Below are 21,681 nucleotides of genomic sequence, written 5' to 3'. Positions count from 1 at the left end.
ATTTAATTTTGTAGTAGGTACTAAATCTGTGATTTTATTTACAACTAAAAAATTTAATGAAGCAGAGAACGAATTACTTCCATTAAAAATAGAAGCAAAAGTACGAGATTTAATGTTTGAAATTTGCCCATTTAAACTAGAAACGGGAATATTTATTCTTTCCTTTTTTAAATTTGCACGTTCACAGAATTCATTTGTAACAAAATTTGACATCGAGCCTGAGTCAAGAATTGTTCTTGCTTTAACGAATTGGCCATAAATATTTCTAACCCAAACAATCACAGTTGAAAGGAGAACAGTTTTATTTTTTGAAAAAAGACACGCCGATAAGGCTTTTTCTGTTGATTTATTGCTATTCAAAACAGCCTCATTTTTGATGAAGAAGTGAATTATGTTTTAATTTGCAAACCGAGCAAAAGTGTCTAGACCCACGGGAAGCTACTTTATGATTCGAATGTAAACAATTAATGCACAAGGAAAGCTTTTAACCATTTCGTATCGTTCCATTGGATTTAATGCTAGAAATGTTTCACATTTAAAAATTGCGTAATTATCTTTGAAAACCGGACACATAAATTTATTATTATTCGTTTTTGTCACTAACGATCGAACCTTATTTGGAGGAATGTTTTGTTTTGCATATTTTCTAACATCTGGCATCGGTTTTGAAGAGATGTCATGAAAGAATCCCATTCACATAAATCATTAGTATTTAATGACATTTCAAATTGCTTACGCGATTCTTTATCTATTTTATTGAGAATAATATTAATCAGCAGAGCTTCGCTTAATTTATCCATATTTAATTCCATAACTTTTAATGCTCTTAAATGTTTCTGAACTTTATCAATTAATGATCGTAAATCTTGAGGATTTTCATGAACTATTTTTTCAATAGAAAGTAATTCATTGATATGAGAATTTACAACCAGTCTCTTATTATCATATCTTTCTTCAAGTGCCTTAAATAAGGAAGAAAATGTATCATCTATTGTTTGTATCTGCTTTGCATCACCAATTAAACAAGATTGTAAATGAAACAATTTCTGAGAATCTGTTAATTGTCTATTAGATGAAATTAAAGCTACAAATTGGTTTTTAAATAAATTCCAGTCTTCGAAATTGCCAGAGAATTTAGGTAATGTTATTTTAGGCAATTTATAATTCAATGAATAACTTCTTGTTTCTGGGATGCTATTATTTACATACACATTATTTGTATTCTTACTACATAATGAAGTATAAAGACATTTCAGGCTTACCTGATCATTGGTAATATCCATCTCAATTTCCTCAAAAGTAGCTTCGATGTCTGATATTTCTTCATCTTTACACACTTTGTAATAATCCAAGCGAAGTTCATCAATTTGTTTATTTAACTTGTGAACTTTTTCTTGCAATACTTCTATTTGTTCGAAACCAAAATCATCACTTTTTCCACTGACAGACGACTTTAATTTCCTAATTTGAGCTTTAATGCCACCACGTTTTCTGTTGAACGTGGTTATGTCTTCATTAGCCATTTTTTATTCTAATTAGCTCGGGCTCGACGTTGACCAATGTTTTGAGGTCGCTTGTTAGACTCTATACTAAAGACAATTTTACAACAACAACCAATTTTATTTCGTGGATTGTATCATAATTAAAAATCTAAATCGAAAATGATAAATTCCCGACCATACGGGATCAAAAAACATGTATGCTACGCTAGGAATTCGAATCTTAACTAACTAAAATTGCGCAGAAACAATGCGCTGTTCATAACTTATATTGCTGCGTAGAAGGCAACAGGTAGTTTACTGACACTCGATTACTCTGTTTAGGGATCTTAGAAGCTGTTGCCTCTGCTATAATCGTGAACTCATGGCAGAAGATAAATTCTCACCACACTTAATGTTTCCATTTAATAAAGTTAAAAACACATTTACCCCTAACAGAATGCCAATTCTGCTTCATTTATAAAATGATGCATTAGCTAAAACCCTAGAACACTAAAATTAAAAATTACTCTCTTAGACACACACACACACACACGCGCGCATCTGAATTGTGCAAATGGCTGGATATTTAAGAGGAGAAATTACGATTCCAGGTCATAAATTTTTCACGAATTTCATTCTGTGTACTCTGGTAGACAGTAACTATGCCTTGCATTCAGGTGTGGGACCAATAGCGCAGATGTCAGAATTTGTGAGAGGTCGTGTAGTTGGGCTCAAAGAAGCCGGTATCAGCAAATAGCTCAACATTTGAGCAGGAGCGATTCCACTATTAGATGATGTTGGCAGGAATGGGTGAACCATGGCTGCACACAGCGTCAAGAAGGAAGCGGTAGGTCTAGAGAAACGACAGAATGTGAAGACCGAGCAATCGTCAGAGCGGCCTTCATAGACCCAGATGCATCATTATCATTGATTGTATTTTCTTTCTAATTTTATATCCCGTTTTATTATTTTGTTTTCGTCAAACATCATTTTGCTGAGATTAGTTCTAAAAAATATTTTTCTTTCCCCCAAGGTATTTTATTTAAACATAATTCTCTTGTATTGATTTTTCTCAAAATTTTTTAATTTGTATATCGTCTTAGAAAATGCCTAAAAGAAAACTAGTTTTCATATCAATTTTTCTATGTCTTGGAAAACCAATTTACAAATAGTTACAAAATCCATTCTTGTCATTCATGGGTAATTCCCATCATTTCATACACTTTTTATCTATGGTAGCTTAACAATTTAAAAACAAATGCAAGATTTATGCATATAATGCAAGTTTTGCACGTATGCACTAGAATATAAATTCTAGCACATAGAGAATTTTATGGTTTATACACTCTTAGACAAAAAAATATCTAAAGAAAGACTAGTGCTTCAGTGACGGCAAGGACCATTCATACACGGCTCACAGAAAGGAGGCTGAAGTCACAGCGCCGACTACCATTGACCTCTGTACAACATCAAGCCCATTTGCAGTGGTGTCGGGCTCATTCGCACTGGAATGTCACTGACTGGAGTAGAATAGTCTTCAGTGATGAGTCCCGCTTTGAACTGAGCCCCAATGACCAGCGAAGACGAGTCTGGAGATGCCTCTGACTGCTGTGTGATACCAACCTGACTGTCTTCCGCCAGACAAGCTGACAACCAGGAGTAATGGTCTGGGGTGCCATTTCATTTCATAGTAGGAACGCTTTGGTTCTCATCCATCACAACCTTACAGCACAGCGGTACATTGACGAAGTTCTAAGGCCCATTGTGTTGCCCTTCATGTCACGACACCCTGGGCATACATTTCAGCAAGATAATGCCTGCCCCCACACTGCACATGTTTCTACTGCTTGCCTTAGTGCTTGCCGAGCATTACCTTGGGCAGCAAGGTTGCTGGATCTCTCTCCTATTGAGCACGTTTGGAGCATTATGGGCAGGGCCCTCCAACCAGCTTGGGATGTTGACGATCTAATGTGCCAGTTGGACAGAATTTGGCATGATATCTCTCAGGAGGACATCCGCAATCTCTATCAATCAATGCCAAGCCAAATAACTGCTTGCATAAGGGCCAGAGATGGACAAACGTGTTACTGACTTTTTCACTTTGTGAAGCTCTATCACTTCAAGAAATCATCCAATTTTTCTCAAACTATAATCATTTGTTTTTGTGTACATGTAAATCACTTCTACCGATTTTTGTCCCATTCGGATAACTCCTTCTTGGTGCATCAGTTTTTTTTTTTTTTTTTTTTTTTTTTTTTTTTTTTTTTGTGTGTGTGTGTGTGTGTGTGTATATGTCTAAGAGTGTATTACAAATATCTTCAGCTAAAGACATGAAAGGACAGATCATCTTGGGGTTATTATGATCTAACAGATCTTTAGACATTTCCCACTCCTGCAGATTTCTACTTAATGTTGCCAAGTTTAACACTTTCTGAAGGTATTCCTTCAGCTTTTATTTTTTGACTTCAAACTCAAATAAAGTGCTTGAGATTTTCCATTTAATTTTAAAATCACTTCATCTAGAGTTTCTTGAATGCTAAGCTGCTCCCCACACTTCATACACAACTGATCAAATATTCCTTTCAGTTCACTACTAAATACATTATACTTCTTTAATTCACATGCATTTAAGTCTACATATTCTGTGCTAATTTTATCTCTGCATTTTGTTATTTGGGATTTTAATAGTCTCTTTCTATTTAACAAATCTTCATGATGTATTTTTAAATAGAGGCAAACACAACTTACCATTGTAGATGGACCAGCAGCATGATGTCTCATCGTAGATGCTTTTTTGAAAAAATAAAATTTCATCATATTGAGATGAACTATAATCCTTTTATTTCTGGTAGAACACTCCAGGTTACATAGGGTGTCTTCCTGAGCTTTACATTCCTTGTAACACCTACTTACCACAGTAAGATATGCATTTCACTCAAACAAACAAATATATGCAAACAGATAGTGTTCTTGGATATGCAAACAGATAGTGTTGTTGTTGTGGCCTTCATTCAACCTACCTCAGTGCTTCTTTGTAAGCATATTTAACAGAAAATCTGACATAAGTGCAACAGAAGTAACACGGATAAATACAACCACAATTTTGAAATAACAAATGATATAAATTTTGAAAATAAAGTATTAGGAAAAGGTACAAATTTGTAGGAAAAGTAATCAAATAAATTGAACTGAAGTAGAAAATGTGTTACATAATTCAAATCTAAGAAGAAATCTACTTCAGGAGTAGGACTAGAAAAGGCAGGTGTTTATTTTGTTGGTTCAAGTGGTAAAATATAGATATACTTCAATAACTGGGATAGATTATGTTATGTAATATGGTAAAGCACTTAAGTATGAACAGATAAAAAGGAAGTTGGTTACAGCATGGAAGCCAGAAAGTTAAATAAAGCGGACGATGCGAAGCTATGGCATCAAAGAGTGAAAATCAAAGCACAAAAGAATTATGTAAAATAAAAAAAACCTAGTATTATTGCCAAATCTAGTAGATTATCTTTCAAGTTCGTTCCAAAGAGATCTAATAAACTACAGCAGTTGATTTATTTAGATGTTTATGGTCTACTCCCAGTTCCATCTTAAGGTGGGAGTAAATATTTTAAATTGATAAATGGAAAATTCATTAGCCCATGCACCAATAATGTTGGTGAATTTTGTAGCAGGCAATTTGAAAGGTACTTAGTCAAAAATGGAATCAGTGTTGAATGTACAAATGCTTACATCCCAGAAGAGAACAGTGTATTGAATATTTTAACCAAATGGCATCAGATGAAGCAAAAGCTATGCTTAATAATAGGAAAACGGGAAAAGAATGGTGGCTCAAAATTCTTGGATGTCTTGTACATACTTGAAACAGAGTGTGTCACAAGAATAACCAACCCCTTATGAAATGCTCTTCAATAGAAATACCAGTGTTATTTATTTTAAAGTATTCGGATGTAAAATATATGTTGGTGTACTAAAACAGACTAGATATAATTTGCATATGATGCAAATAAGGAACCATGGTAGGATATGCCAAAGAAACTAGGAGGTGTTGAATTTGGCTACCAGAAGAATGGAGATTTATAGAAACCAGTAATATAAAAACTTGATGAAAGAGTGAACACAGCAGATAGCATCTTGGATCAAAAACTTTAAAATGTTTAAAGGGGGGTTAGCTTTTATGTTTGCTTTAATGATTCAAATCAAATGAAATACAGTCAAAAGTCTGTAATCCAGACGTCCATAATCCGGAATGATCTATAATCCAGACCTCAAAGCTACAAACTTTCTGCGCATGCGTCAACGCATCATGCATGCACATAATATGTTTACGCATACGCGTTTAATGTTTAACAGACAGTATAAGCTAAGCTAAAATTATCTATTTCAGTTAATGTTGCAGATTGCATTGTTCCTTAATCTTCTAATTAAATCTGGCTTATTATTTTTTGCAGACTGTTAGAACAATTTTATAAAAGTAAGCTTGAACTTTCTATTATGTCAAAAAGAATTTCCGTTTCTGAAGCTACCAAAAGATCTACAAAGCGAAAGCATGTTTCGGTGTCCATCGCGACGCGACGTGCAATGAACTGGAAGTTGATCTGTCAGCACTATCCTTATCTTCCGGGCAGATGTTTTTATTTTATTCGGCCTCTAATTCCTTACTAAATGTAATATTTCATCTCAATGTACTCCCTCTTTGATATGATTTAAATCAAACTCCTCGTCATTATAAATATCACGAATACACATCAAATAGTTTTCTGGTTGCAGTTTTCTAATTTCGACTATGCATAATGTATGCTTTGCGCATGCACACGTTGAAAGAAATGTTTAATAAAATAAACAAATATTAAGTTTTTTTTTTTTTTTTTTGTAAATTTTGATACCTTTTAGATCATAATTGCTTTTTATTTCATAAATTACGGTTTCATATTTTTAATTTTATAATTTCTGCATGTCATCTTACCAGATTTAAACTGATGATCTATAATCCGGAATCGAAGTCCCGACGAGTCCGGATTAAAGACTTTTGACTGTATTGTTTTTTATTTCATTAATATGTTGCTGTTGCACTACAATTCTCTAAAATGGCAGCTGTTTTTCATGTTTGAGGTTGGCAAAAAAAGTAGTCACCAGTGATTTACTACTTTGTGAAAGGTCTATTCTAAACACGAAAAATTCTGGGTATCATATTTCAATGAAAATAACCATTTTACCACTATCAAATGCAATTTAACAATGTTTTTGCATGACATCTGTATGTAGGGACAGAATAAAGGACTTTTTTCCCAAAACGAATTATAAAACTGAATTAAAATTGATTCAGAAGAGATTTTTTCGTGGCGTCTGTACGTACATACATGTCTATCTTGCATAACTCAAAAATGAGTAGTATCAGAATGTTGAAATTTTGTATACAAGACTGCTATAAACATGAAGTTGGGCACCTCCTATTTTGGTCACAATCGACCTCACCAATAGTATATGTATATATATCCGCTCTGTTACTAGGCTTTGTGAGCTATTTTTTTTATTCTTATATATTGGTAAATTGTGAATTTTTTGCTTTAAAAATGATTGAATTATGTTATTCTTACCTTCCGGTTAAGGTTTTTATGCTTGTAGTTAATCTGCGTCCAATAGTTGTAGAATTATCAATGATTTAGAAGTTAAATTCATGCTTCCTTACTTTTGCAATTTAAGTTTTTATTTAAATTAATACAATTAAATTATAATACTATTTTAAAATTCTGTGTTTTTAGCATATTATACTTGAAATTGCTGAATTTTTAAAAATGTGTTGCTCAGGGAAATATTTACTTTTTTTTTTTTTCTTTTTTCAGATTTGTAGAATTGTTCTTTAAGATCTAAAGAATATAAATGTATTTTGTATTTTAATCTGTAATATGTAAAACAAAATTATATATGAAATCAAAACTGAAAAATTCATTCATATGGTATACTTTTATGACATTACTATCACTTATGATAATTTTCAAAAAGGTTTTTAAATACTTTATGATTGAATTCATGCTTTTAAATTCTGTCATTAAAGATTTAACTTTTTTTTACTCTTATTCATCAATAGATGTAATACAAATAATGATTTTAATACTTTTTTCCTGTGAAATATTCCAGGTTTCATCAGAACCACAGAAACAAAGTACATCTGCTGAACATCATATTCCTTCTCCTACAATGCTCACTTTGGAAGATGAAGATCTAAATGTTTTAGAGACCATGTACGACTATAAAAGAAAAACTTCTAGTGGGACACCAAGTGGTAATGCATTTTATTAAAAAAATATATGTTGTAAAAATTATATATATGCATAGTACATAAAGCAGAGTGAAATCCGTTTAAGAAATCTGTAGTTAGAAAACTTTTCTGCTGAATTTTTCTCCCTCCATTTACTCCCAAGACTTTTTTTTGGGGGGGGGGGGACTTAAGTAGTTTGATTTAGATCGTACTTTGGAAAAGTTATTTAAAAAGTTTGGCTATATATCATTTCCAAGTTAGCACAATCAACTTGGTGAATTTTACAGAAGAAAAAATGTGATGATTTGTAATTGCAAAAAATTATTTATTACATACAAAAATGTTTGTTGCAGACATATTTTACATTTTAACTAGATATTTATCTAAATAATAAAACTAATTATAAAGAAGCTTTTGCTTCTTTTGATCTGGCAGACTAGAGCGACTGTTTCAAGAAGAGATTCAAAGTAATTGTTCCCTTGAGCAATTTTGTGGCAAAATACTGTAGTCTTCCAGAAATTTTACTGCAGTTTCTTCCAGTGCAGGCAAATCTCACAACCATTTGTTCTGAAATTGAGTTTATGACAAAAAATATCACGATTTACCTATAAAAACCATTGAAATTTGATATACAACGGAAAGAACATATATGAAAGTGGCGATGTTGGTTGTGAAAACTGAAGAATTGTTATGCACATGGTTGTCAGAGTTTGGCCCATTCTGAAACTTTAGCGGTTTTTACCAAGATAGTTGCGGCAATGCATAAAATGCCTTTGTATTTTAATTTCATTTACTCTTGAATAAGGTGCATTTTATTACTTAGCTGTGTAGTTTCAATATTTCATTTTTTTAACTTACCAATTTGCATTGATTAATCACTAACTAATAAGTTGATTTTGTAAATATCTGCATATGCTTTTTTTAGGGGGTAATAATATATTTCTCATTATTTTTCACTTGAGTTTTATAAACAGTTTCTCATTTTTACTTTTCTTCTTAGCTGACCTCTACTTGGGGGAGGGGAAGAATAGTGAATGATAACTTTTGCTTCAAATTTGCCATATATAGAACAATTACAACCATGTTTAAGACGATTATTTCTTATTCAAATGATTATAAAAATTATAATTATTTATTATTTGAGATGAAGCATTAGATGAAATGTAATAAATGATTATTGCATTTCATCTAATGTGAAAGTAATGTGAAAAATGATCTAATTTATGTCAGCAGCTACTTTCAGAATGAAGTTATTTTCTAAACCAAAAACTTGTATTAATGACAATAGTACTTAGATAAATAATGTATTGTTAGTCTAGCATGCATTTTTAGATATTGCATACAATTCCATTTATATATTTAGCTATCATTTTTTCATGCAATTAGCTTATAAATCTTAATGCTACTAGTAAATAGAAATATTCAATCAGCCCATCGAAGATGAATGAATGCCACTGAATTTGCTGTCTAGAGAAAAGTGAGACAGTTAGATTTCATTAATAGTAATAATCTTATCAGGAAAATAACCTCCATCTGTTAAATACAGTACAAAGTCTGAGATCTGGACGTCAAACGTCAAATATCCGGAATGATCCAAACCTCAAAGCCACCACCAAACAATTTTTTTTTGGGGGGGGGCAGGTAATTTGATTTTCCCCTCTCATAATAAAATATGTAGAGTACCGATTCTTAATCTCACTTCGGCACTAAATAAAATACCTCATTATTGAAGAAGTATTCATTTTAGTGTAAATTTTTGTGATCAGTAATTTCACTCCGTAGCTGCGGATCTTCTAGGCAAACTGAAAAATTGTTGATTTTACACCAACTAATATTTTATATCCTTGACGCCAACCTGGCGAATCATTATTTATTATATTTTGCTTTCATCGCGGCATGTTTATCACTATGACTTTATGATGACTTATGCAGCGATGCCTAAACAATTTTTTTAAATTAGTGATTGAATAACAAAGAGTATGGTAACCTTTTGTCTTGACATATGATTGCAGCCTATTACAGATTTAAGTTTAATGCACTAAGAAGTGTTGACGAGGAAAGATTTAACGAAAATTTCTTTCCATATGCTAAAAATAGATTTTGTTAATGATACCTATAGGCCAAAAGATTACATTTAGTGCTATTTGAATTAAGAATAACTATTTGTAATTTACATAAAGCCAGAACCGGCGCCAGAGCTCGCATGGCCGCGCCGGGTGGCAAGGAAGAAGAGGTGTTAATAGAAGTTTTTCCTTTTTGATGACAATGCCCCAATCATCAGTCAATTTACAGACGATGAAATTAAAATTTCATCAGAAAGTGACAGAGAAGTTATTGAAAAAGAAAAAAATTTCAATTGAGAAGTTAGTTGGAATTCTTGACACAGCAATAATAACTAAACAAGAAATTATATCTGTCTATAGAATTAAAGAGAAAGTATTAGCACAAAAAACAAAGCAACTTAAAAAACTTGCATTAAAAAATGTTTAATAAATTAAACATATAAATATTAAGCTCTTTTTTTAAAAAATTTTGATACCCTTTAGATCATAAATGCTTCATTATTTCATAAATAATTTCTACATGCCATCTTACTAGATTTAAGCTGATGATCTAATATCCAGAATAATTTCAAATCCGGGATCGCTGAAGTCCTGAAGAGTCTGCATCTCAGACTTTGTACTGTGTATATATAAAACTAGTGTTGAAATTATAACTTGGTTTTGTGCTATCAGTTATCTGGAACCTACTGTTCATAATTTTTGCTGCATAAAAGATGATCTGGCAGAGTTTGACTTAGAAGAGAATTTCAGCATCACTTCATATTTATTTAGCTTTTTAATTTTAAATTATTAATTATTGCAATTTTACCCAATAACCACCTCCTTGTGCATTAAATATCTAGAGAGTGTAACAAGATTGATGGTTTCCAATGTTAAGGAGTATAGAACATGGCAAAAAAAATAATTTTTCATAATGCATGCATAGCAACAGAATGTGAATCTGTAAGTGTAACACAGATCGACTCTCCTGAAGCCCTTCCTGCCAGAATCATGTTATTGCTACAGAAATACATAACATGCTGAGCATCTGTCAAAGTGTATGGCAGTTACTTCGCCATTGTTATAATGCATGGGTTGAAGTTTGTAATCATTTATTTTAACTCCTAAAAATATCTAATTCTAAACAGCTCTTATAGATACAAATATTATTTCTTGTAAATATTTGTGATTAAAATGACTCTGTTTTCAAGTTCTGCATACTTAGCATGTTTCTGCATTCTACGTTCCACCATGCATTGTGTATTGTATTAAAATATTATTACTTTTGCCATTCTGTTATGTGATTGCGATTCTTATTACATTGTATGTATATATATAGATATGTAGAGAGAGAGAGATCCACTATGAAGCAAAAAATCCCAGATGCATTTTTAGTTTCAAATGGCATGGCTAATTTATGTGACCATACGGAATGGCATTAGTTTCAGTGCCCATAAGGCATGGCTAATACAATCAATACAATAAAAGAAGAAATAATAAAAACATGAATATATTAAGATTTTAGAATTGCTTTGCAATGACATGGAGTCAGAAGCATTTCTGCATAATTGAATGTGGGTTCTTTTGCCAAAGTGATAATTATCTTAAAATAAAAACAACATGAAAGCACAAAATCTAGCTTTCAGTCGAGTTGTCTGAACTTCTCAAAGTCTGATTTGTCAGGCTGCCTCAAAAATTAATGCAAATGCTGTTTCTAGCTTGAGAGTGATTTAATTTTTGTAAAATACACTAGTGCTGTCCACCTGCAGGAAGGAATGCCTTCATGAAAGACACTAGTCATTACATATGAAGACAACTATGAAAATTTCATGCAGCCAGCCTACTCAGCTATCTAGAATAGAGCACAAGGCAAACTACTAATGCTTTGTGGTAATAAGTATTTAATCAATCGGTGATCAGCTTATTTGGGAATAGGGACCATGACAAGGTTATATCTGTTTAAGAAATTTTAATTGGTGTTGCTGTTCTTGCCTGACATTCTGCAAGCAATGATGTTATGAGATTAACTATGATGCATTTATATTCTGTAAAATTCTGATCATAAAATAAACTTTTTTGGTCATGAATTATAATATAAATCTTAGATCTTTCCCAGTAAGATTATTTGTACTGATTATAAAGAAAATACTTCATGCAACTGATTACATATTGTGCTAATTTAATCACATACCGTACTGTGATTTTTGACATGCTAATATATTAGTTCCATTTTAGTCGTATATAATTATGATTTTATAGAATTTTTTAAATAAATTTATTCTTCAACGTATATTCTGCATCTAAAATTCTTTTCAGTACGTAGTCGCTCATCACCTAGTGCCACACCCGAGGGTTCAGAAGCTGTGAGTGAAGATTCTAGTTCTGCCAAAAGTAAAAGACATAAGCATAAAAGTAAAAATAAGGTGAAGTTAACTTTTTACAATTTCCTAGGCTGTGTCTATTTAACTGAAAATTTGTATAGTTATTAATAGAAGCACTTTATTCATTTGTAACACTAAATCTCACGAAATCTAGAATTGAAATAGATAAACTATTTTGCAAAAGTATTTAATTTGCCCTTTAATGATAAATGATTTAAATTTTAGATCTTTTTTTGTTTCTGTGCAGATTTTTTTTTTTTTTTTTTTTTTTTTTTTTTTTTTTTTTTTTTAAGATTGCACAGAACGAATGTCGTCAATCAAAAATCAACCAGACTTATCAATCAAGTCTGATTGATTTTTCCAGGGCAATATTTTTTACTGTTTTGTCTCAAGAATTAACAGCAGTTCTTACAGAAAACATTTGCTGGGAGGGGGGCAAAATATATTTACACATTTGTTTTTCTTACCATTTTCCAGATATTATTCAACAGTCTGCAAAATATATGACAATCAATATTATAGGATTTAATGACCAAGAACTGTGACTTTGCATGAAGTGAAATGACTTTCTTATACTCAAATAACCATTTTTTTTATCTATTTTTAAATTATGGAATGATAATATAGCAGAAGATGATTAAAGCACTTTGGCATTCAAACTAGAATTAAAACTTACATTTAAAGTAATGTTACCTATCACTAGAATTTCAAACAACCTACAATAATTTTACTTCAATAGTTTGTGTAGAAAATATATTCAGTGAGAGTTTTAAAATGTTCTGTATAACTTTATGTTGCAATTTATTATATTCACATAAAACAATCTACAATTTCTTTGTTTATACATTACACTGCAGTGTTTTGAGACTATGAACATTATTAGTGTGTTAGTCTCAGTTTTTCATAACTTAATTCTAAGAAACCATATTATTATCTGGAAGGGTTTTTAAGTATGTGTCCTTTGTTTTACTTCTGTAAAGAGACTTTGCAGAAGGTTTCTTGCTACTGGTTTCCTAGTTATTACTGTAAACTAGACAGTTAATAACATCAGAAAATTTTTAAAAGGCTGGTTTAAGAGAGATGTTTTAGGTCAATAGTCTTCAAAATAAGGACAGTGAAAAAATTTTGGGGGGGTCGCCAGATCGCTGAAAAATTGCTTACCAGGGGCACAAAAATATTTTAAAATACATATTCCCGAGAATTCAGAGTTGCAGTCCTGTAAAGTTTGGGAACTGTTGTAGGTTATTATGTGACAAAAGTAAAATATTGCTTTAACTACGTTATTCTTTTGGCATAATGACTTGAAGACGGGATGGCATGTGATTACATCAATGACCTTGCTTTTTTTTTTTTTTTTTTTACATATAATATATACATTTGTTTTTTTAAAATATGTTCTAATAAACATACCAGTATTCCTTGATTGTCCCATCATTGTATAATAACATTAAAAAATGACACAGCACATTACATGAATTTAATTTTGCATTTTTCATATGGTATAAATTTCATCTTGCTTGGCCTTTAATCCATTGTTTGTAGTATTATAATAGCAAAATATAATTTTTTTTTTAATTGTTGCTTAAAATGTTTAATTTTTCTACCTGTAAAAACATATTTCCATAACATAAGTTTCAGAATTTTTTTTTCGAGTTGAAATTTTAATAGTGAGAAACAATATTTAAATATATGCCATCCAATAAAAATGGTGCTTTATATCCATATATTACATTAATTTGATATCTAACCTAGCTCATAATGCTCTCTTCCAGAACTATTTGCTTAAGTTTTAAAGAGAATAAGGTTTCACATGAGTTGGCAATCTAAAGGTTGTGTAACCTAGGGATTCTCAACTGCTGGTTAAGCGGACTGGCAGCAGTTTATAGAAAAATTTGACCAGTCATTAGAGAAATGCTAAAAAAATTTTCTATGATATTTTTATGTTAATGCTATAATTTTAATCTCTAGAATCTATAATTTTGTCTTTAAATGCTGGTAACAGTGTCCAACCGGCCCACAAAATTTTATTGTTTTGTGGGCTAAAAAAGGTTGAGAAATGCTGGTGTAAGTAACCTGCTTTTGAAATAGAAATGGTTAGGATGATAAACTGATGTTAAAATCCAGCTGGAGCATTTTAAGCATGAAGTAGTGACATGATTGGTGATTAATAAAACGACAGTAACAGTTTCACCGAGATATCTATTTTGTGCAAATTATAAATAAATAACGTTAAGAAACTCATTTTATAATTTCAAAAGTCAACAACAGTTTTTTTTTTTTTTTTTTTTTTTTTTTTTGTGTGTGTGTGTGTGTGTGTGTGTGTGTGTGTAACAATTTTTTTCTGAATTTTAACAAATAACTTATTTCTTATTATCTAAATGCAAATCACCCTATGGTAGGATTTGGCGGGAAGAATCCACTGCCTAAATAAATACTATAATCTAGTTTTAACAATGCGTTTGCCAAACAAAGTATTTAGGTAGTGCTTCTGCCAGACTAATGCAAAACGACTGAATCTTAGAACTGATATTAACAATAAGCATTACAAGAGAAAAAGTATCCTATAGTTTATTTTTAAAGCATCTGAAATTAATATTATTGTGTGCATTTTTATTTTCTTTAAATCTTGAATCTTTTTTAATATTTAGGAAGAATCTAGGAGTCATAGAAAATCACACAAGCACAAAAAACATAAAGAGAAAGATGCCACTGGACCCAAGAAAGATATTCCTAAAATAAAGAGTAAAGAAGCTGGTGAGTTGGACAGTTCATCAGACGTTGATAGGCTAGAAGAATTTTTAGGAAACAATGATACTACAAGTGGAAGCATTAATCATCAATATGAAGTTTTTTAAAACATTTTCCCATTATTCCTTCAGTAACTAGGAATGGTTAATATTTACATACCCTGCTTTTGAAAGCCGTGGACATTGTAAATTTTTGGAGGTAATGAAGATTCTTTCCAGTAATTTTGATATAATAAACAGAATGAGCTATGTAAATGCTTTTGCTGTACCATAGATTGTACCATCCATTTGAATTTCGAAGTATATATCCAAAATGTTAATGTTCATAATTTAAAAAATTTTACTTTTTTAAGTATTTCAATGTTTATTGAATTAAAAGGTATTAAATTATATGAATTATTAATCAATGGAAAGATATGCAATAAAAGAAAATATTTGTAAATTAAATGTATGAATTAAAATTGCTATCTGAAATATTTGCACTTCTTGAACTTAACAAATATGTTCACAACACTTTTATTCATACTGTAAAAAGGAGACATTTAGTAAAGATTAAAAATGAAGATTTAGCATAAATTTATGTATATGTAAAGTATTTAAAACATTAATAAAAGGGGAAATTGAGAAAATATAAAAGCATTAAGATTAAAACAGATTAGAATCAAATGATCGTGTAAGATAAACAACCAGTGCTAGCAAATACAGAAATATAATTTAGAACATTGTGATAACTTTTCCACTAACTATTCCTAAATAAAAAAATCAAAACTCTGTAAATCTCATAACAGAATAAATACTAACTTTGGATTTGAAAATAAATAGCTGAAAAAATATTAAACTTTGGGAATAATAAATTTGAAAAGAATCAGATAACTCATAAAATTTTATTTCAGTTAATTATGCACATTCAATATATTTTTACCATCATCATTAATGCAGTTTGACATGCATATTACATGCTTAAGTAGGAAGGTATCTATAAAAAGTCTAATAGACTATATCTTAATCATGAACTCAGAAAACTTTTGGTGAAGGTTTAACATGTATATATATATATATATATAAACAAAATAAAAATGTCAACAAATATAGTACACAATATATACTGACTTTAAAACATACATAAAAGCTGCAGTAACAATGTGCATAAAAGTGTAGGGCAAAGGAAAATCACATTATTAAATATTTCCCTTTAGCTTAAATAAGCAAATGTATATAGAGAGATATATATATCAACAGAGGTCTCAATCTTTACCTTTTAAAGCAGCGATTCTCAACCGGTGGTATGCAAAGAAACAAAGTATTTTAACTAATACTTTCAAAATCAAACTTCTCAAATCAAATCTCATGAAGAAAAAGAACAATTGATAGAAATTTACTGCGATCCAACTCTAACTGAAGATTTCAAAAATAACACACTCATTAACTTTTGGCTAAACCAAAATAATAATAATAATAAAATAAAGGCATTTCAAATAAAACTATTACATTTTTATTACCTTTTTTGCATTATATTTTGCACAACCTATTTTTGTGAACAAAGATTTTCTTTCATGTTATATTTGAAAAATAAATACAGAACAAAATGAATCTAACTTATGGTTAAAATTAAGTGAAATAAGACCAGACATAAAAAAAATTGATCTCTTTTAAACAGGCCGAAATTTCCCACTAAATTCATGATTAAAGTATTATAACTTTAATTTTGATGATTAAAATGGTAACCAAATTTTAATTTTTTTATGCATGCACATTTAATACAAAAGCCAATAGGTTGTCCAAATGGAAAAATATATATATTTTTAAATATTTCTATTGAGGAATTTTAAAATAATCATTGTAAAATAAGAACAAAAGTTTTTCAGTTTTTGTTTAGATGGTACACGTTATTAAAAGGTTGAGAACCACTGTTCTAAAGTACAAACAGAAAAATTGAACATATATAACAACTGTTTTTTGGCAGCAGCTTATAACACATGCAGTAATAACTCTTGATAATCAGAGTCAATAAAAGTTTAGTGATTAAGAAGATTTTTTTTTTATTATATTTGAGTAACTTAAAAAATATATATATAAATTCATTTGATTAACAATGACAAAAGGAAAAGGTTTTGATTTATTCAGACATTATACATAAATATCTAGAAGAATATGTAAAAACTTAAGTATTAAGCTCTTTACACACATACAAATTTAATATTACTGTCTTAGTTTAAACAAAGGGTAAAATAATTATTTTTTAATCACTAAATGTCATCACTGTATTGGAAATTATCATAGGTACAATAGATAGCATTGATTAGTTTTAGGTGCAAACAGATACTGATAATTTAAATGTAGATGTTGAAAATTGCTACACACATTAAAAAGAAAAAATTTTGAGTTCCTCTTAAAAATTAAGATATTGTATCACAAATATGTTTTTATATTCTTCAATATTCAAAATAAAAAATGCTGTTCTTAATTGTTTCAACATTAAAAAAAAATCTCTTGAAATTTTACTCCAAAATGCAAATTTTAAACAAGTATATTTTTAATCTGGTCGCCACATTATTTTATATTTTAAGTATATTATACAGAACAGAATCTCTATTCATCAACCAACTCTGTAAATTGAGCTGGCTGTCGATTTGAAGAAATCATTGGAATAATTTAATAATCTTTGTGATAAAATTATCAGATTATAAAAAATCAGTTATTTGTGAATTCTCTTGCCTGGATTTTGGCCTCTTTTTATCAATCATGGATCATTTAATTTTTTTGCTCTTGGTGGTCTAACACTGATACAACCTACCATATATTTCTAAATATACAGCGAAAGTGTGTTTTTCTTCAAAAATTTACCCAAAAAGCCTATACATAAATGAAAAAAAATTCAAACATATCAACACAAGGACAAAAATGTGGCCAAGCAGGTAAAACAGGCGGAATATTTTCCAATCAAACCACTGTTAAGTAAAACGCCAGATGCCAACAATGATAGTTATAACTATCTGAAATCAGCACACTTTTTGTATTCATTTGTTGTCTTGTATACGATTTGTAGTATCTGTGCTAATCTTATTTTCTGTGTTATTTTATTTTGTCTGAAAGATGAGCAGGAAGAGAGATTCTTATATGGCAAAATTCATGTGATAATATTTGCTGGAAATTCTAACAGCATTGGATGTTTGGTATTTCTCTGTAAATAAAAAAACAAGCTCTAGCATAAAGAAATAAAACATCAGCAGTGTAAACAATTTTAAAAATAAAACAAGTAACTTATTCCATTTAAAATTAATTTTTTGGGGAAACTTAAAAAATAAGAAAGTGCTATATAGGATTTTTTATCCCTTGTGCTGAATTAACAGTAAAGCACCCATGTTTTTCACAGGATTAGCAAATCCATATATAAGCCAACCCCCATAATTTTAGCTTTAGAGAAGTTCCAAAAATTCTCGGCTTATACTCGTACGTAGAAATACATGGTATTCAACATTCTATAGAATGTAAGCTGTTGCACAGACACAAACATAAATAGACAGCATCCATCTTTAATCATGGAAATTCCAGAATAAAACACAGCGTTTCATCAATATCAGCATTTTCTTGGTGTAATATCATTTGTGGAGTGCCATGCCATAGCCTTGCTTTTTAAGTATTTTCTCAACATTGGGGGCTTTGTATATTTTGCAGTTTTGTTCATGTGACAATTATAAATTCGTATATCTTGTTCTCTGTGTGGAATGAAAGTCAATCTTTATGATTGAAAGATTTTCAAATTTCTGTAGTGAGAGGATTAAAAGCACTGCAAAAATGTGAAAAACATAAATAAAAAAGTGAAGATATCAATATGTATATATATATATATATATATATGCCAGGAAATAGACATTTTGTTCCATTTGAGATCTGTCAACAAGAAGAAGCCCATATACCAATATATGGGACATCTCTAAAATGCTGTATCCCATCGCACAAAATGGCAATGCGCAGTTTGCAATGTTATAGTCTGCCTGAATGATAAGAACTGTTTTCTGTACTATCATCACGAATAAATCATGACATAGTCCTAGTAGCATTGTAGTGCAATTATCATAATTTCTATAATTTTAGAAGATTTAATAAAAAAATGTTTATATTAATCATTATTAATATGTTAATTTATATTAATTATTATTAATATGTTAACCGCACGACAAGCAAATAAACTTTTGGGAGGGGGAGCCAAAGCTTAAATGATCTTTCTATTATGCATTATAATAAAAGATACAATTGACCTGAATTTAAAAAAAAAAAAAAAAAACCACTAATCTAATTGACAATGAAAATGTTGCAGAGCATCAAAGGATGCATAGCTATTGCTCAAGATGATGTTTCAGAATGGTTAAATGTAAAAAGCAATAAATCACGTTTTTATGGTTTAAATGATAAAGAAATCATTTGCACCATACATCTGGAGCACAATAAAAATTGCAGTGATGAATGATGCTGAGGATCATAATACAATGGAAATAGACAGTGGGAAAATTAGCTATGCTTAAGCCTAAAACAAAGCTTTAATATCTAGAGCAACATCCTGATACATTGCCATGTATTTTTTGTTAACCAAAAAGGTTGCACAATTGAACGACGACTAATAAAATTATACGTTTGTCACAAAAATTGCAACATGATTTTTTTTAAAAATAATATAGTAATAATAATGTCTCTTAAAATGCATGCCAGAAACTTCATAAAATTTTCCAATTTACTTAAATTTTGATGGAGTTTCTTTATTAAAATTTTATGTGCTTTTTTTGCTTAACTGAATGAAATGGATTTTATTTACTAATAAAAAGAGTTTGTAAAAATGTTAATAGTATTTTTGCACTTATTTTTGGAATTTCAAATAAAACAATTTCAGGAAACATTGTTGGAAAAAAAAAATTGCCATGATTTAAAGTTCAGTCTCCATTAACCATGGTTTTGAACATGGTTAATGGAGACTTGAGGTGGATTATGCTCTCAATTACCTCAGATAATTAAGGTTCTACTGTATATGAAAACAGATTTATATAAAAATAGGACACCGGAAAATATTTTAAAATAAACATTTATACAGTCAAAAGTCTTTAATCCGGACTCGTCGGGATATTAAATATTTCTTTCAATGCGCGCATGTGTAAAGCATACATTGCACATAGTTGAAATTAGAAAATTATTTGATGTGTATTCATGATATTTATAATGATGAGGAATTTGATTTAAATCATATCAAAGAGGGAGTACATTTAGATGAAATACTAAATTTAGTAAGGAATTATAAGCCGAATAAAATAAAAACATCTGCCCTGAAGATAAGGATAGTGCTGACAGATCAACTTCCAGTTCATAATCTGTGTCAATTTAATTAATTTTTGATCAGCAAACTCAGTGATTTAAAACAATGTGTTGCCACTGCTCCAAAAAAATAACTCTTGACTGCAAGAGTGTTGCCACTAGGCAAAGTATCAGGCTGTTTAAAAGTAAAGTGTTGCCACTGCCAGAAATAAAATACTTTTATCTTTCACACCTTAGTGTATTGCCACTTGGCAAAGCATAAGTTATTTAACATTCAAATTGAATCTGTTACTGATTAAAAAATTATGTGATTTAAAAGGAATAAATTCAATTCCTAATTTTTTAACTTTTTGATTTATTTAAATAAATAATTATGTATTTAATCAAAAACATTAAATATTTTTATGAAATTACATTATCTGGATTCTTGAAACCAGGAAACACAAACACATATATATATGTAAAGACATAAAGTAAAAAGAATTAGAACTAAATAAAAATTTAACAAATATTAAAAGCAAAACAGTTCAAACAAGCAATATCCCAATTAAAAAAAAAAAATCAATGAAATTTAATAGGAAACTGTAAAATCAGCTAGTTTAGTATAAATGTGAAAGATTCTGACATTATAGCCTAATCCTCAAACCATCACAAAGTTATAAAAAGATACTGTGTGCTGTACACTACCTTATATAATCAGGAGATGGCAAAAAATAAAAATGTTTCCCCATTAAACCTTTCAAGACTTATAACACCATGCTTACTTAATTTTTGTGTCTAAATCATGCATGCATATTTGTGTTAAAAACTGGAATTTTCATAATAAAGATAGTAATGTTTGGTTGGTGTATTTCACTCTCTTATAGCCCACTCTTATTTGCAACTTTTTTTTTTACTATCGAATCATTTATTCCTTAAATTTAAAAAAAAGTTTGTGCTGCGATAATTTGCAGATGCTATACTACAACAGCCTACCTAAGATACATTTAAATGAAATTTTTAAAAAAAAAAAATTACACAGGAACGAAATGAGAACATTTTTTTAAATGGATGCATGGCAATATTTTACATCAATGCACTAAACACATTTTATATTTATTCATAAAAAACACATGAAAAAAATTTTTAAACTGGATCAAATAGTTCAAGGTTTAGGACATAGCCTTTACATATATTTTTAATATTGTTATCAAAAGAAATTTCCATGATGATGCAGTTTATTCAAAATGCACATAGCCATAAATATTATTCTATTGCAGTCTGAATATTAAGTTGCAGATTCTTTCACAAACTCTAGCACATAACCTTTGTTTTGTATAATTCCACGACACTTTACTATAACAGAATATCTTACTATCCAGTTAACTTTCCATCCATCAGGATTAGCAATGCCTGATTCTAGGATTTTTGGCTGTAAGGTTTTTGGCAATAAATCTGAAACATTTAGGAAAATGTATACATCTTAAC

The 21,681-nt window shown here is 29.9% G+C and overlaps 2 protein-coding genes across 6 annotated transcripts in view; one reads left to right on the top strand and one right to left on the bottom strand.

The window, feature by feature from the left end:
• LOC118201934 (rab-like protein 6) overlaps positions 1 to 15,389 on the top strand; it is a 100,529-nt gene extending 85,140 nt beyond the window's left edge. For both annotated transcript variants that reach the window (XM_085806519.1, XM_035374090.2), the window contains exons 15-17: positions 7,623 to 7,767; positions 12,102 to 12,208; positions 14,815 to 15,389. In XM_085806519.1, the coding sequence (XP_085662645.1) occupies positions 7,623 to 7,767; positions 12,102 to 12,208; positions 14,815 to 15,021 (459 nt within the window). In that variant the 3' untranslated portion in view covers positions 15,022 to 15,389. The remainder of the gene's footprint in view (positions 1 to 7,622; positions 7,768 to 12,101; positions 12,209 to 14,814) is intronic.
• Positions 15,390 to 15,778: 389 nt separating this feature from the next.
• The window catches only part of Gclm (Glutamate-cysteine ligase modifier subunit), a 98,109-nt gene continuing 92,206 nt past the window's right edge, over positions 15,779 to 21,681 (bottom strand). For 3 of the 4 annotated variants that reach the window (XM_085806520.1, XM_085806522.1, XM_085806523.1), the window contains one exon: positions 15,779 to 21,648. In XM_085806520.1, the coding sequence (XP_085662646.1) occupies positions 21,482 to 21,648 (167 nt within the window). In that variant the 3' untranslated portion in view covers positions 15,779 to 21,481. The remainder of the gene's footprint in view (positions 21,649 to 21,681) is intronic. The other variant, XM_085806521.1, reaches the window with a different exon arrangement.

This window comes from Stegodyphus dumicola, chromosome 12 (assembly GCF_044657685.1).
Source record: "Stegodyphus dumicola isolate Sdum_Otavi_A_Nest chromosome 12, ASM4465768v1".
Classification (NCBI taxonomy): Eukaryota; Metazoa; Arthropoda; class Arachnida; order Araneae; family Eresidae; genus Stegodyphus; species Stegodyphus dumicola.
This window is presented reverse-complemented; position numbering and strand designations above follow the sequence as displayed.